We start from the raw sequence: 15,519 nt of genomic DNA, 5'->3' as shown, positions 1-15,519 counted from the left end.
AATAAAGTAATGCAGAGGCTTATTGCAATCTTCAATCAAGAAACTTCACCTCTTTGTTAGATCAGTAAATGTTAGACATACGAAAAGCAAGCCTAAAAGCTATGCAAACCTTTTTTTCAGGCTGTTGTATTGGAGTGAAACACATATGATCTTAAAAAAAAATAAAAATGAAATATGTGGAGGAATCTGTTAACCCAACAAAGCTGGGTATTCTGAGTGCCAATGAACACACAAAGGATGTAAGGAAGGAAAGGAGCATACAAATAAGATCCCAAACTGCCTCTGGCTGGTACTTTGCCAGCACATGTAAAACACATTTGATGTGCACGACATTCCCCAAAGAATCCTGGGAACTGAGATTTGTTAAAGATGCTGGGAATGGTAGCTTTGTGAGGGGTAAACTACAGTTCCCAGAATTCTTTTTGAGGGGTCATATGCTTTAAAAGTGCTCCAGTTCATAGCATCATAGAAATGTGGACTTGGAAGGGACAGTGAGGATCATCTATTTCAACCCCTTGCAATGCAGGAATCTTTTGCCCAATGTGGGGCTCAAACCCACAATGCTGAGATTAGAGTCTCATGCTGTACCAACTGAGCTGTCCCTCAGGGTGTGTTTGCTTACACAGTTATCTTCTGGTTTGGAGTAAACACCGTCAGAATGCAATGCACCATAAGAAATGTCAGGATGGATAAAGGATGTGGAATGTGGCACCGTGTGCACAATGCTCAGCCTGAATGCAGATTAAAAGGAAAAGTGTCCACAGCCTCAGCCTTTACTGGAGGGGCTGAGTGGGAGACAGCAAGTGGCAACAGATGATTTCAGCAAGGACATTTTGAATATTGTTGCAGATTCCAGAGGATAGAATGCATGCATATAACATGGTCAGAAGTCATTTGAAGTCGTGGTGGCAGACAATCGAAACCCTCTTTACTCCTCACAGCCAGCAGAGGACCTCAGAGCCAGCAATGGTCACTCCTGCCCACCCCTTCCTCAAAAGTGGAAGCAGCGACTTTGTAATTTAGAAGTTTCCCCTCATGTCCTCTTCCCACAGGCATCTGGTTGGCCACTGGGATGCCAGGAACAGGTTGCTGGACTAGATGGGCCACTGGCCTGATTCAGCAGGCTCTTCTAATTTTCTGAAGTTATTTCAAATCATCTTGGTAATAAATCTCAAGCTATGCAGCTGCTTATTTTTATGATTGTTAATCCTCCCCCCCTTGTGCTATTTTCAATATACGACTCAACCCCTTGTAAGTGCTATTTGACACATTAGGGAGAACTAGGGATGGAGGAGGAGTTCAATTTTGTTCACATTTTAATGAGAAACTACACAGCTCACACTTCTTGAACCAATATGCAATTCAAAATGCAGTTATCCTGAGAAAGTGGCAATTCTCTGACTTTTGTGATGCAGTTGTTCCGCTACAGAACCATTACAAAAATGCATATAGTGGGGCAAAGTATGCATTAAAGAGCATATACTAGTAACACGATGCATTTTTTTTTATTTTAGCCAAAAGTGCAAAGAAAAATGTGTATGGTAGGAGAAATCTGCAATGATGAATTTTCAAGAGATTTTCTTTTCATTCCAAACTGATATGGAGATGTGAGGAACTGAAGAGTGAAAAATGAGATTCTGGGAGGAACTGATATTGACAGATTTTCCCAGTGCTTTCCATGCAAAAGGACCCAGGTTCAGAAGGAGATAAATTAGAGATGGGAGACGAGTCCTTATTCCACATCTGGTGGGTAATACTGTGGGTGACCAGCGTATCTGAAACAAAACAAAAGAGAGTCAACACTCAAGGGTTGGAATATGCACAAGCAACAAAAATTGACCTGTTGCTAGCCATTGCCTCATGAGACTATTTCACACAGTGCATTGTAAGCTCCCCGAGTTTGCCATCAAATGCCTACCCTGCTGAATATCTGGGAGGCTGATAGTAAAAATGGTCCACCATTTGCAATATCGGGATGATCATATGTCCGTCTTCTCACTAGAGAAAATAACCCCTAGAAGATGAATACAGCCCTGGTTGCTGATCAAAGTGGAAGTAATGCATGAGGCAGCCATCTTCCCCCCCAAAAAAAATATTGCTCCTGGGAATGTCTGCACATCATTGTATGGCATTGGTCTCAAGGGTATTTGGAAGCCTGGTTTCAAAGCACAGAGCAACTGTCGGGGGATGTCAGGGAACTGCCATCAGCTCAGAGGCGAGAGGTGGAAGGGCAGTTGTGTTATAGGGAACCTCCGAAAATCTGGCGAAGCAGTTCCTCCTCTGGCGAGGAGGAAACCCCCACCTCCAGTGGAGAAGAAGTGCTGCTAGAGAGAGCCTCAACACCGAGCCTGAGCAAACAGGAGAGGAAGGAAGTACCCCTTTGCCAGCGCCCACTCTGCGCAGAAGGCTTTGGTGCAGGGAGGGGCGGAGAAGGTTGGGGGTCACGTGACTGTTATGCTGGGGGAGGTACAAGGACCGACCACTCCCAGATTCTGCTAGTGATTGAGCCAGGCATGAATTTGCGATGCTCTTCACTGTAAATAGCTTGCTTTTTATAGTGGAAAAAGATCCTGAATTGCCATGGGGTAAATTATGGGGAGTTTAGAAGTCCACCCCAAACATTGCAGAAACTGGACTTTTTCAAGACTGTCTATGGCCAAAAACTACTGGAATAGCTCGGTTGGTAAAGGATGGAACTCTTAATCTCCGGGCCATGGGTTTGAGCCCCATGCTGGGCAAAAGATTCCTGCATTGCAAGGAGCTGGACTAGATGACCCCCGTGGTCCCTCCCAACTCTACAATTCTATGACAGGGACACTTGTCCATACGCTTTGGTACAAAGTATCCACAGTAATTGCTTCTATAATTTCACCTTATTCTCTATGAAGAGAAGAGATGGATGCTAGATCTCTTCTTCCTTTTGCTCTCGCAGTATGAATTCTTGTGTGAAGCACTTTTATGTATTCATATGCATACTATTTAAATATGACTTACACTTCCTCTTTTAAATAGCTCAGGTTTTTGTGAAGGCCATCAATGGATTTCATATCCTCCTCAGACAGCTGGAAAGTAAATGCCTGTCAGGAGGAGAAAAAAATAATGCTGAGGTGGTATTTAATCTTGTCTTCTTTTTGCACCTCAGAGCTGTGCACCTTTTTCCAGCCACAGAGAAACCAAAGCGAACTTTGCTACCACCTTCCAAAGTTGAATTCCTTCATTTAACAGCTTCAGTCCAGATGTCCTCCCATTGAGGGAATTTTATATGCATAGTAATGTTGGTTTGCAATAGAACAGGAGTGGAAACTGTGGCCCCCCAGATGTGGATGGACTCCACGTCCAATGATCAGGGATGAGGGAGGTCATACTCCAGCGAATGTAGTTCACTACTTCTTCATGCAGTTCATAGCTAAACCTCTGAACTTGCTCCATGCAAGACAGTGACAGCCACCAACTTGGATGGCTTTAAACATTAGACAAATTCATGGTGGATAAGAATACCAATGGAAGCTAGTCATGATGGTTGCACTCTGACTCAGTGGCGTAGCGTGGGGGGTGCGGGGGGGTGCCGTCCGCACCGGGCGCAACATCTGGGGGGGCACTCGCACTCGCAGCTCTCTGCCCCTACCTGCCCCTACCTGGGTTAGGGGGCGCAAATTACTTGCCTTGCCCCGGGTGCTGACAACCCACGCTACGCCACTGCTCTGACTTCACGGTCTGAGGCAGTGATTCTTCTGAATACCCACTGCTGGAAACTCCTCCAACTTCTTGAGTCCCCAAACCAAGATGTGCATCTTCCCTCCCGCATGTGTCATGTGACCTGTGAGATCACAGTGTCCAAATGATGTGCTTTTTCAGTATTGTTTTTTAATGGATTAATATATACTGCTTTACCTGGATGTCTTCCTCAATTTGCTCTCTGGTGTCGGCCTTCACTAGGACCACCAGGCCGCGCTGCAGTTGGTAGCGAATAGCCACGAGAGCTGGGCTTTTGTTGTACTTCTTGGCGATCGCAACCAACAAAGAGTCTTCAAGCAGGGGAGGAGCGTCTGGATTTAACCTGTTGGAGAGCAATAAGGAGAGAAGGTGTGTTTCTGGTGTCAAGATGCACAAATATAGGATGAGGGGCACTTGGCTTGACAGCAGTATATATGAAAAGGATCTAGGGGTCTTTGTAGACCACAAGCTTAACATGAGTCACAGTGTGATGCAGCAAGAAGAGAAGCTAACACTATTCTAGGCTGCTTCAGCAGAAGTACAGTGTTCCGATCGAGGGAATTGGGACGCAGGTGGCGCTGTGGGTTAAACCACAGAGCCTAGGACTTGCCGATCAGAAGGTCGGCGGTTCGAATCCCCCCGATGGGGTGAGCTCCTGTTGCTCTGTCCCTGCCCCTGCCAACCTAGCAGTTCGAAAGCACATCAAAGTGCAAGTAGATAAATAGTTACCGCTCCGGTGGGAAGGTATACGGCGTTTCCTTGCGCTGCTCTGGTTTGCAAGAAGCGGCTTAGTCATGCTGGCCACATGACCCCAGAAGCTGTACGCCGGCTCTCTCGGCCAATAAAGTGAGATGAGTGCCGCAACCCCAGAGTCGGTCACGACTGGACTTATTGCTCAGGGGCCCCTTTTCCTTTTTTATTATGCATTGGTCAGACTTCACCTGGAATACTGTGTCAAGTTCTGTACCCCACAGTTTAAGAAGGATATTGACAAGATTTTAGTACAGTGCTCTTCTCCCAATAAATCACAAACTCATACTTTGCATGTGGATCATTCTGTAGCCAAAATGGTAGCATCCATGCACAAAAGAGAGGTCTTTTTCTTTGCTGAAGTACAATCAGTATTTGCGGGGTGTGTGTGTGTGTGCGCCGGCGCAACGGCACTTTTTCCCCTGGAGCTGTTGGGCCCGCCCTCACTTATATATAGTGCACCCACCTCACAGATCACCAATTCCACGAATTCCTACAAACTACCCCAGATTATATTGTGGGGGTTTTCCCTTGTGTGAGGGAAAACTTAATAATTTGGAGTCTCAGGCAGGATTTTGTAAAACAAAGGACGTTTATGACACAAGTGGGTGAAACATAGGATACTTCAGATTATAATTCTCTTTCACTTCAGTTCTTTCTCAGTTGTTGCACGGCTGTTGCCCCTTAATACCGTATTTTTTGCTCTATAAGCCGCACCAGACTACAAGACGCACCTAGTTTTTGGAGGAGGAAAACAAGAAAAAAAATATTCTGAATCTCAGAAGCCAGAACAGCAAGAGGGATCGCTGCGCAGTGAAAGCAGCAATCCCTCTTGCTGGTCTGGCTTCTGGGATAGTTGCGCAGCCTGCATTTGCTCCATAAGACGCACACACATTTCCCCTTACTTTTTAGGAGGGGAAAACTGAGTCCTATAGAGCAAAAAATACGGTACTTTGGTTCTTTAAAAAGGTGGTACTTCCTGTCAGTTAAACACCCCTTTGACAACCCTACACCTGAGGTACTCCAAGTAACAGACCCAAGGGATCTCCATAGCCCTCTTAACTGGTTTGGGAGTCTTCTCTTTTTGTAGAAGAATCTCTTCCCTCCTGACTGGAATGAATCCAAAGTGGGCTGTCTTTTCCCAGCTTCTACTTCTCCTGGCTCAGCTTCAGTCTCCCAGTTAATTCCTGGCCTATTACTCTTACAGGACACCACACACTGTCCTTCACACTAAGCTCAGAAGCTCCTTTCTTTAGCTTGTGATATATTCCTCAGAGTGGATGTTTCCACCCAGAAGCAACTCTCTCTCTCCCTCCCTCCCTATTCTCCCAACCTACCAAACTGTCTCTCCAAATCCTCTCCTTTTCAACTCCCCCTCCTGGAACCCCAGCCAAAAAGAAAAAGAAAACACTTGGGGACCCAACCTGGCCAGCAAAACAAACTTTTCCGTCACAGGGGCACCTAAGGAGGGAAAGAAACGCCCAAAGAATCCTGTGTGACTGTTGGAGAGTTGAGATGGAAAAGAGGGAGGGAGTTCAAATGAAATGGAGGATCCTGGAGGAATGCACAGCTCATTGTCTTGAAGGAGAACTCAATATTTGTCGCTGGTGCCACTTGTTAAAAATAAGCATTTAAGTGGCTTCCAAGATAGATAAAAACAACACAATTCAAAATTCTGAGACACATGAAACAAGCTATGTAAAAAGAGAAATGCTATAATTATTTAAATGCAAGGCCGGGTGCAGGGTCCTTTCATTCCTGACATTCTACTGCTTAAAGCACCATTAAAGATAATATAAATGTGATTTGAAAACAGCACAAAATTTCAGAAGCAGAATTATTAAATAGCCCCCTGCCTGTAACATTTAAAAACATATGTTTGGGAGAAGTCAATCAGCTATATATAAAAAACACTTCAGCAATGGGAAGTGTAATGGTTTCTAAGGGGTTGCTCGTGCGTAAGCAGGCACCTATTTCCCTGGCTGGGTGCAAGCACCTGGCTGGGCTGCCAAAGTGAACCTTATCTGTCCGGACCGCCACTCACCTGTGGCTGACTCAGTCGCTGGCAGAATCCGTGAGTGGGCGTTTCTTAAACTTCTTCCAGCAAAGAAGCTCTTTGACGCCTAGTCTCCGCCTACCCTCTCTGCGCAAAAGCCTTCTACGCAGGGAGGGCGTGGGCAACGGAGGACCCCTACTCTCCCCGCTGGTCCCAGGCAAGGAGTCATGGGACCGCCTCGCCACTTCCCCCACCTGCCCCCCTTCTCCACTGGTGCTACGCTGATTCTCTTCCCCAGAAGATGGGCTGCTTCTCCCGATCCCTGGACGCTCTCTGGAATCCCTCTGGCGTTTGCGCTCTCCCTCCAGTACTGATGGCAGTTCCCTGACAGGAAGGTTTCTGAGAATGTCTAAAATGGGAGGGGAAGAGCTTTGTAAATCTCTCTCTGGAATGAGTTCCCCTATTGTGGGGCCACTACAGAAAAGGCCCTGGTGCTGGTATCCACCTCAAGGATCTTTATTAATTGTGAGGCCAAGAATAAAACCTTCAGAGCCGATCTGGATACTGGGGAATAGTGGGCATAGATGATGCCTGAGGTGGTCCCCAAACGTTTTGGCTTCATCTCTTACCATCTTGGGTCCCTTTGGGATCCCAGGACACTATATCCTTCTAGGAGGATATTGTTTGACTTGCAGAAGGCCAGCAGCTTGCTTTGGTTCCGATAAGGATGGCATTCAACCTGCAAATTCAAAATCCCCAATGCAATCCAAAAGTGAGAATTCAGATGAAACAAAAACTACATGTACTGTGAAATAAAGGAAAGACAGAAAAGCAGATCAATGCTATTATTTCTTGAAATATCCAGCTGTTACCATTCTTAAAGTGTGTTGTGTTTTCTGATGCATCAGAATCTTTAGAGGACCATTCTTGCATTTGTGGTTTCCATTGCCACGCTCCTCATCCGTGAAATGTGTGTTAGCTGAAGATGGGGGACAGGGCTTATTCCCCCTCAATCTCCTCTCACTCCAGCCCTGTTGAGTCATTATACCCAAAGAAGAAATATCCTGGCCACACTGTCCTGCCTGCAGTGCCTCTATTTCTGCCCACTCAGTCTCTGAATTTTCTACGTTGAGCAGAAAGATCTGATGGGGGATTTGCGTGGCTTTCCATCAAGCTGAGCAGATGATCTGGGACTCTGCTTTATCAGGGTCTCAATCAACTGAAATTTCCAATAAAATTGAGCAGTGGAGACATCAGAAAATAAAATTAGGGGAAGAAGGGTGCAAGACTTTTCAAAGAGGGCAGTTATTGTTGTTGTTGTTATTTTATTAAAGATTTCTTAGTTTACGAAAATATGTGCATTGTCTCTTTTTTCAAGTTGCATTTTCTACAGATCAGTTTCATTTGTTGTGAGACATTAATGTTACATACAGTGTGAGGTTGGGAAGAAAAGACAGGGGAAGAGGGGAGTGGGGAGTGGGATGGGGTTGGGTGGCAATGATTCTATTTAAGGGAGCAGTTTTTTCTCATATGTAAGGAAGTAATGGTATAGTTTTCAGTAATCCTCCCTGTGTAAATGGATTTTGTATGTGAAAAGTGTCTTTTCTTCAAGTCACCACTGTGGCTCAGCAATGGTGGAAAGTATGGGGGAGGGAACGTAAGAACTAATTGTCTGGAGTGTGTGTATTCCCACCCTCTACTGCCATATATGAATTGGATAGTGCATCAAGGTTGGGCAGAGGGTACAAAGAAGCCATGATTGAAGTGGGACTATCTGGACCACTGTCTCTGTGGTACCGGGAGATCACGGCTGCACTCATCTCATTGTCAGTCCATCACTCCTGCTTAGCTAGCAGGTTGCATGCCTTTGACTAACCTGCCTTGGTCTCACTGGTTACATGATATACACCAGTGCCCAAGTGAATCAGGGCTGCTTGGGTGCAACAGCTTTGCCCAGATGCCTAACTAAAAGGCCCTTCGCCCCCGACTTGAGGACTTCCAGAGTCCCCACAAGAGGCTGTGTGGGCCCTGACTTGCCCCGTGCTTGCAGTCATGGGATTGGTTTTATCACATGACGGTATATGTTTCCAATCCACAGTGTGGGAAGTGACGGAGATGGGATGTTTCGTATTACATGTACTATGTTCCGTGATGTAGGACTATTGTCCTTTGTTCTCTCTCTTTGCTGTTTGGTGCTGATGAAGACGGAGCTGAGTCAGAAAGCTCCGAGTGTATGATATGTTAATAAAGTAGTTTAGCCAAAATGCTGCGCTGCTGAGTCTGTCACGCGAAATGCTAACACTCTGCTGTTCCTAAGCATGCTGATGCCTCTTGGTATCAGTCGCTGTAATGTTCGGGCTGGAGAAACTTTTGAAGCTCCCGAACGACTGACCAGGAGGGAGAGAACATGCCAGTCGGGCATGTGTCTCTATTGGAGTCCTACTTGCGTGTAGAATGATCCTGACACTGACTGCTCTCAGGCCTCCTTCTACCTGAGATGCTTGTTTCAAACATTATGGACTTCTCCACACTTCCTTTTGTCTGAGGATTCAGAGGTCTTGACTGAATGAGAACCCATTACTGGTTCCAGGAATTTAGGGGAGTCTACCCCAAAATTGTGACTGGATCTGCAACCTTATAGCCTTAAGCAAGTTTTTTCAGGGAATTGCTGTGTTCATGCAAACAAACGTCTTCTCACAAAAGAGCTTAAATAAAGAAATTTTCAACCATGCTTGGAACAAACCCCTTAAAAAAGCAATCACACTTGACCTGGTTTATCACTGGCTTGTATTTCAATCCTGGCTTGTTCAGGATCATTTCCAGCTGCTTACGAGTGAAGTTGGACACTCCGATGGACCTCACCAAGCCGGCATCTTTGCACGCCTCCATTGCCTGGCAAAGAAAACACAACATGTTTGTTGAGTGATGTTTGTTGAATAGCTGAGGCCACACCTTTTTCCAGACTAAGATTAGAGTCTTATAGTTCACCAGCTCTCATAGGAGCCATTGTGTGAGTCATTGTTCTGGACATGCCTCCTCTGGTGGAAGGCTACTGTGCTCTGTATCTGAATGACTCAAGGGATGGATTTCCTAATTTCCTACCTCCCATGTCTGCCGAAGATCTACGTTGTCAAAAATCAATTTTTTGTCTTCTCCCATGGGAAATAAATCTGGTCCAGGCTGGAAAAGAAGGAGGAGGAGGGAATGAGTGCATTTCAGGCCTAGAAGTTCACAAGCACCACATTTCACATTCTTGTTTCTTCAAGAGGGATAAAGTTTACTTTATCCAGGAAAAAATACTTATGGTGAAATATTAGGTAAAGGTAAAGGTTAAGGACCCCTAGACAGTTAAGTCCAGTCAAAGGTGACTATGGTTATGGTGCTCATCTCGCTTCCATACCGAGATAGCTGGCATTTATCCTCAGGCAGCTTTCCGGGTCATGTGGCCAGCATGACTAAACCTCTTCTGGCGCAATGGAATACCATGACGGAAACCAGAGCACACAGAAACACCATTTACTTTCCTGCCACAATGGTACTAATTTATCTACTTGCACTGGCGTGATTTCAAACTCTTAGGTTGGCAGAAGCTGGGACAGAGCAATGGGAGCTCACCCCATTGCAGAGATTTGAACTGCCGACCTTCTGATCGGCAAGCCCAAGAACCTCAGTGGTTTAGACTACATCTCCACCAGCATCCCCCCATTGCAATATTAACTCAGTATTGTCTCTTTTAACCCAGGGGTGGGAATCAGTGGATCTCCAGGCTTTGCTGGCCTCCAAGTCCCATCAGCTGCAGCCAGCAAGGACAATGATCAGGGATGATAGGAGTTGCAATTGAGCAACAGCTGGAAGGCCACAGGTTTCCCAAACATGCTTTAATTTTTTCTGTGCCCCATAGAACAAACTTCTTCTCTTTCTGCACAGGTCTGTCTCTCCAAGCCTTTTTTTCTTCCCTTGCCCCCTCACCAAGTCCTGCTCTGCACATGATTTCTTTCTTATGATGCCCATGTAGTTAATGCCATCAGTATATGCAGATGTTTTCTTTAACTGGCATGGTTTCTCCCCCCAAATCTGGGAGCGATCATTCCTTGATTGAGATATAGTATAGCAGAGAACTGTCAGCATTTCTAGGAAATGACAATTCCTTCAGGGAATAAAATATTTTTAGTAGGTTCTCTCCCCCCCTTCAAATATTGTACTCAATACTTGCATTAGGACATCAATAATCATTTACCTTCATAGAATACGGAGAGTGCATTAAGAACAGATCCATGTAGTCAAACTGGAGTTTCTTCAGGGATTCTTCTAAGCATTTCCGAACCAGCTCAGGGCGGTGGAAGGTATTCCAAAGCTGTCAAAAATATTTTCACACAGCCATAGAGTTTTTGGGTCTCGGGACAGTTTCGCTGTGGCAGATGACTATTCCAGTGTGCACATCACACTATTTTTACCAATTATATTTACCATTTATTTATGAAATTTGTATATTGCCCTTCATCAAAAGATCTTGGAGCAGTTCACAAGATAAAAGCACAAGATAAAAGCACAAATAAATAGTCAAAACAGAAGCAACAACATAGGAATCCCTCCTTCCAATAACCAGCGGCGTAGGAAGCCGCTCAGAGAGATGTGTGGCTCAGGCACGCTGCAGGCCCCGCTGCACCCCCCTTCCTCCTCCCCTGGCAAAAACATATTCAAAAAGGCTATAGAATATTAATAAGCCCAAGGCCTGGTTGAAGAAGAACATATTCCCCTGGCGCCTAGAGGTGTATAATGAGCCTTCCTGCAGAGAGCACTCCCCAAATGGGGAGCCATGTAGAAAAGGCCCCGTTCTCGTTTTGCCGCACTCCGAGCCTCACATGGAGGAGTCATACAAAGAAGAGCCTCACAGGATGAACGCAGAATCTGGGTAGGTTTATATACGGAGAGGCGTTTTGCTCTGATTTCTCAGGATGAGAACAAAAATCGCGCACCAGTGGCACGTTGGCAGTGGGAGGCCCCATTCGCTAAATTGGTACCTCAGGTTAAGAACGGTTTCAGGTTGGACCTCCGGAACGAATTAAGAACGTAACCAGAGGTACCACTGTACTCTTTTTTTAAAAAAATGCCAAACTCACTCACTTTTCCAGTGTAGAAAATGTCTTCCCTTTTTATTGTTCCGTCTGCAATCTTCGCACGAACGGCCCGCCCAACGTGCTCCTCTGTCTGGTATACATATGCACTATCAATAAGACGGAAGCCGAATTCTATTGCTATCTTTGTAGCCTCCTCACACTTACTTTTTGGAACCTGCCGGTTGAAAAGGTGAAAAGGTTAGTCAAGGTCTCTGCTTCAGTGGGGAAATTAATATCAGAGGGTACCTGTAAGTAACACTGAGTATCAGTGGATATTTTCAAACTAGACCTGAGTCTCAGGGACTCAGCTAGGCTGGCCCTAAACACATTAAATGAAAAGAAAGAAAAAGCGTAAAGAAAAAGCAATTTACTTATACAGTAGGTGTTGCATGTGCGATATAACATTGTGCCACCAGAAGGCGAAATGGAGTCTTGTTTTTCTCTACCTGTTTTCCCTGTTTAAATTTACAGCACTTTAAACTGAAACACATCTTTGATGTGTCTAGATCCATCCCTGCTGATGCCTGGGTCCTCTTGTGGGATCTCTTTCATGTGGAAAGGTGGCACTGACCAGCAATGACAAAAGGGCTCCAATCAAAGTTGCAAGGTGGTGAGTTGCCATTTTAATTTCCCACAAAGAAAAGGAGTTGCCGTTTTAATTTCCCACAAAGAAGGAACCAATTACTCCATGTTTTGGTTTGACTTTTATGTTATATTGATGGTGTTACTGTTATAACACACACACACACACATTATTGTGAAAAAATGAAATATTTAATGGTGTGTGTGTAAAAATTTGATGTGAGTGGGGTTTTGGCTCTATGCCTGAATTCCTCCTAACTCCTGGATCCAACAAGGATCCAATTGCTGAAATAGGTATGCAAGTCTATTGGCAATGGCCCCTTAGGTATGGAATGTTAAGGAAATAAATGAAGCAGCTCTGTGCCAGAGGGCAAATAGGTGAGTAGTTAGAAAGACAAAAACTAGGGTGTGTATGAGAGAGAGATCCAGGAGTTGGAAGCAGAAAACAGGCTGGGCAGCTGAGAGATGGAGCCAAGCCTGATTTCTGCTGGAATCCAAGGCTATGGCCGTGGGAGAAGCAAGCCAATGATGTGAATCCCTCCATCCTTGTTGTTGGCATCTGTCTGTCTCAAGACACAATGGAGTGTGCCTCCAGAGTAAAAATTGCTGTGTTGAGGCATCTGATCAAGGCCTGCATTTTAAAATGAGCTTAAAAAATATATTTGTAAATGTTTGTATGTTTTATGCCAGGCATAAAGCACCTGGCTAAGTACTTTGGCAGTTGTTTATCTCCTTGAACAGGGCCCCCCTGATTTATAGCAGTAACAGGAGACACGTTTCTCAAAGTTGTAAAAGGGAAATACAGGCTGGGAGCAAAGGTTACATTGACCCTACAAATTACAGAATACAATCAAGCTGCAAAAACACTAATTAAGAGTTGGTAAATAGTAAAATTTATTGTTTATTAGAAAATAATACCATGTGCCTCCCATTAGACTCGAGTCGTATTTTCCTAAGGTTAAAGGGCAAGAGGTAATGGGGAAATCAGCTGGCTAGGAAAGGGAGTTGTAAACTAAAGAGGCTGCTTTCGAAGCTGTTTTACTGAGTCCTTTTTACTTTGAAACTGTTCCTTTTCTTCTAAAAATCTATCTATGTTATGTATGAAATATATTGGCTTAATGTAATTATGCAAAGGATTTAGAAAGTAAGAAATGTTAGATTCTTATGTTAGATTCTTATTTCATTGATGGTGTGTGAGAATGTGAACCCAAGATCTCTGTTACCATGAGCCATCTGTTTTAGCCATCTGTTTTGGAGTGAAGGGGCAATAGGGTAATAGGGCAATAGGGCAAAAAGGTTATCTGGTAATTAAGGTGCCTGGTCGAGGCAAATATAAGATATATGGCTACTTGTCTGCCATTTATGGATAGAAGGAAATATAGCTCTTTGTCTCCCATAAAAGGTAATAGGAAATGGGTGTATCTTTTATGATTGGTTCTAGCAAACAGCCAATAGGAATTTCAACCAGGCTGATTGGACAGAGGCAGCCAAAGGAGGAGCAAGGGGGCTGGGCTGAGGAAATATAAGTGCTGGCCATCAGGGCTGGAGTGGGCAGAGCTTTGGTAACCATATACCACTGTGTCTCTCATTTATTTGTCTGACAAATAAATTATTATTTTAATTTCTCTATTGCTGCGTTGAACATTTTATTCCAGCTAAGCGTTAACCACAAGCAGGGTGCTACAGTGTTAGCAGCACCAAAATGACTTCCCTGGGGTGCAAGCCTGTGTAGTCAGTATGGAGGTCCTGGGCTGCCCAGATGAAAAGGCCTCTCTCTCATCCTCGCTGATGTGATCCAAAGGAACACAGAATAATACATTTGGCACCAACTTTGCTGCAGGTGTTGCCAGAAGGAGGCATGCAGTGCACCACCCAACCGTCTTAGGAACTCCAGCCCAGATTTGTGTAGGGTTTACTCCTTTTCTTCTCCTGAAGATATCCCACAAGGCAGCAGAGGTTCAAGAGCAGAGTTTTCCTTCTCCTAGATAGGCTACCTCCCTAGCTGAATGAGCCCCATCTGCCCCTGATTTCCCTCTATGGCCCATACAGAAACCGCCTTCTTGACCATTGGATCCACTAGTAATCGCATCTGTTCAGTCTGCCAGAGCCTCTCTTCACATGCAGGATTGAAAATGAACAATCAATTAATTCATCAGTTATTTTGGTTCAAACTGTGGAACACTGTTGAGACATAAAGTTTGTAGAATGCTTTTTAAAAATTGGTTAAAATGTTTGTGAAATTGGAGAGATATCCAAGAAAGGATTGAGAAAGTCTCTTCTTCAGCATGTACCTCTTTGTATAAAATAGATTCTACCCCTCGCTTTATATGTGAATGGAGCAGATATATGAATTGGAAAAATTGAAAAAGGAAAATTGATTTGAGAAACTGAGTGGTTGCTTTTATTTGGTAAATTCATGATATTCCTAGAAATTAATTTTATTACAAAACAAGAACGTACATTGATCCCTTCATTTACATTGCTGGTGATATGGACCAAATGAAGATGGTTTGGATAAAGAATTGATTCTATATTTATTGTTAGTGTCCAGGATAGTTAGCTAATGGCTGGTAATTTTGGATAATATTGTTACTCCCAACAAAAGTAATAGTGGGCACTTATGATTCTATAGAAATATTTTTAAAAATATCACTAGAAAATTTGCACTGGGTACTTTGAACCCTGCAGAAATTCACACTGGAAACTGTTTCTCAGCAACAAACCAGCCAAGTCTTGCACAAAACATCATTTGCTCCTGAATCTGCTGGCTCAGGACCCTTGTTGAACGAGAAGCAGCGCTTTATGTGCTGCAAGGGACCTGTTGCATTCTTGGCTGCTGTGACCTAAGAAGTTCTCATGCACAATTGGCTTCTCAGATCAGGTCAGGTATTGCATGCGATGCTTTGCAATGTATGAAGCACCCAGCAGCTGGCAGGCATTTTGCTCTTTAGCAACAAGTTACAACAATCTGAGAGTTAAATGTGATACTTACAGTGTCTGGGGTATAGGTTCCAAACCCCAATACGGGGATTTTGTTCCCATCATTCATTGTAATGCCACGGTCTTTACTAAGTGCCATTTTCTGCTTCTGAGCTTGTTCAGTTCTGATCAACACTCTTGTGGCGAAAGGAAAAACTCGAGTGAGAAAAATGAAGTTCGTGTTTCCAATAAAATGTCTTTTGTTGGCACGATAGGAGGGGAGTGCTTAAATACTCCGAACAAATGAGAGAGAAGGGCGGGGAAACCTATGGCCAACTTTATCAGTTATTTTCAGCAGAATGGCCTTTGATGCCCCACAATTTTCATTGTTGACTTAGCAGCATTGCTTTCACAGGATAAATAACCTATGACCAACTTTTT

The 15,519-nt window shown here is 44.3% G+C and overlaps 1 protein-coding gene across 1 annotated transcript; it reads right to left on the bottom strand.

Moving 5' to 3' along the window:
• Nucleotides 1-1,298: 1,298 nt before the first annotated feature.
• LOC308486384 (aldo-keto reductase family 1 member C3-like) lies at nt 1,299-15,519 on the bottom strand. The gene is made up of 9 exons (XM_081023198.1): nt 15,152-15,519; nt 11,585-11,752; nt 10,698-10,814; nt 9,563-9,640; nt 9,230-9,352; nt 7,090-7,199; nt 3,892-4,057; nt 2,995-3,077; nt 1,299-1,775 (listed from the first exon to the last, which is right to left on the bottom strand). Exons 1-9 carry the CDS (start codon nt 15,236-15,238, stop codon nt 1,733-1,735), a joined length of 975 nt encoding a protein of 324 aa, XP_080879324.1. The 5' UTR covers nt 15,239-15,519; the 3' UTR covers nt 1,299-1,732.

This window comes from Podarcis pityusensis, assembly GCF_964106645.2.
Source record: "Podarcis pityusensis genome assembly, chromosome: 10".
NCBI lineage: Eukaryota > Metazoa > Chordata > Lepidosauria > Squamata > Lacertidae > Podarcis > Podarcis pityusensis.
The sequence above is the reverse complement of the archived record's forward strand: the minus strand, read 5'-3'. Positions and strand labels throughout refer to the sequence as shown.

Coding starts and splice junctions, on each gene's coding strand:
- LOC308486384 (XM_081023198.1), bottom strand. CDS start 15,238: ATGGCACTTAGTAAAGACCGTGGCATTACAATGAATGATGGGAACAAA. Junction 11,753..15,151: donor GAACCTATACCCCAGACACT/GTAAGTATCACA, acceptor TTCAACCGGCAG/GTTCCAAAAAGTAAGTGTGA. Junction 10,815..11,584: donor ACATTTTCTACACTGGAAAA/GTGAGTGAGTTT, acceptor TATTTTTGACAG/CTTTGGAATACCTTCCACCG.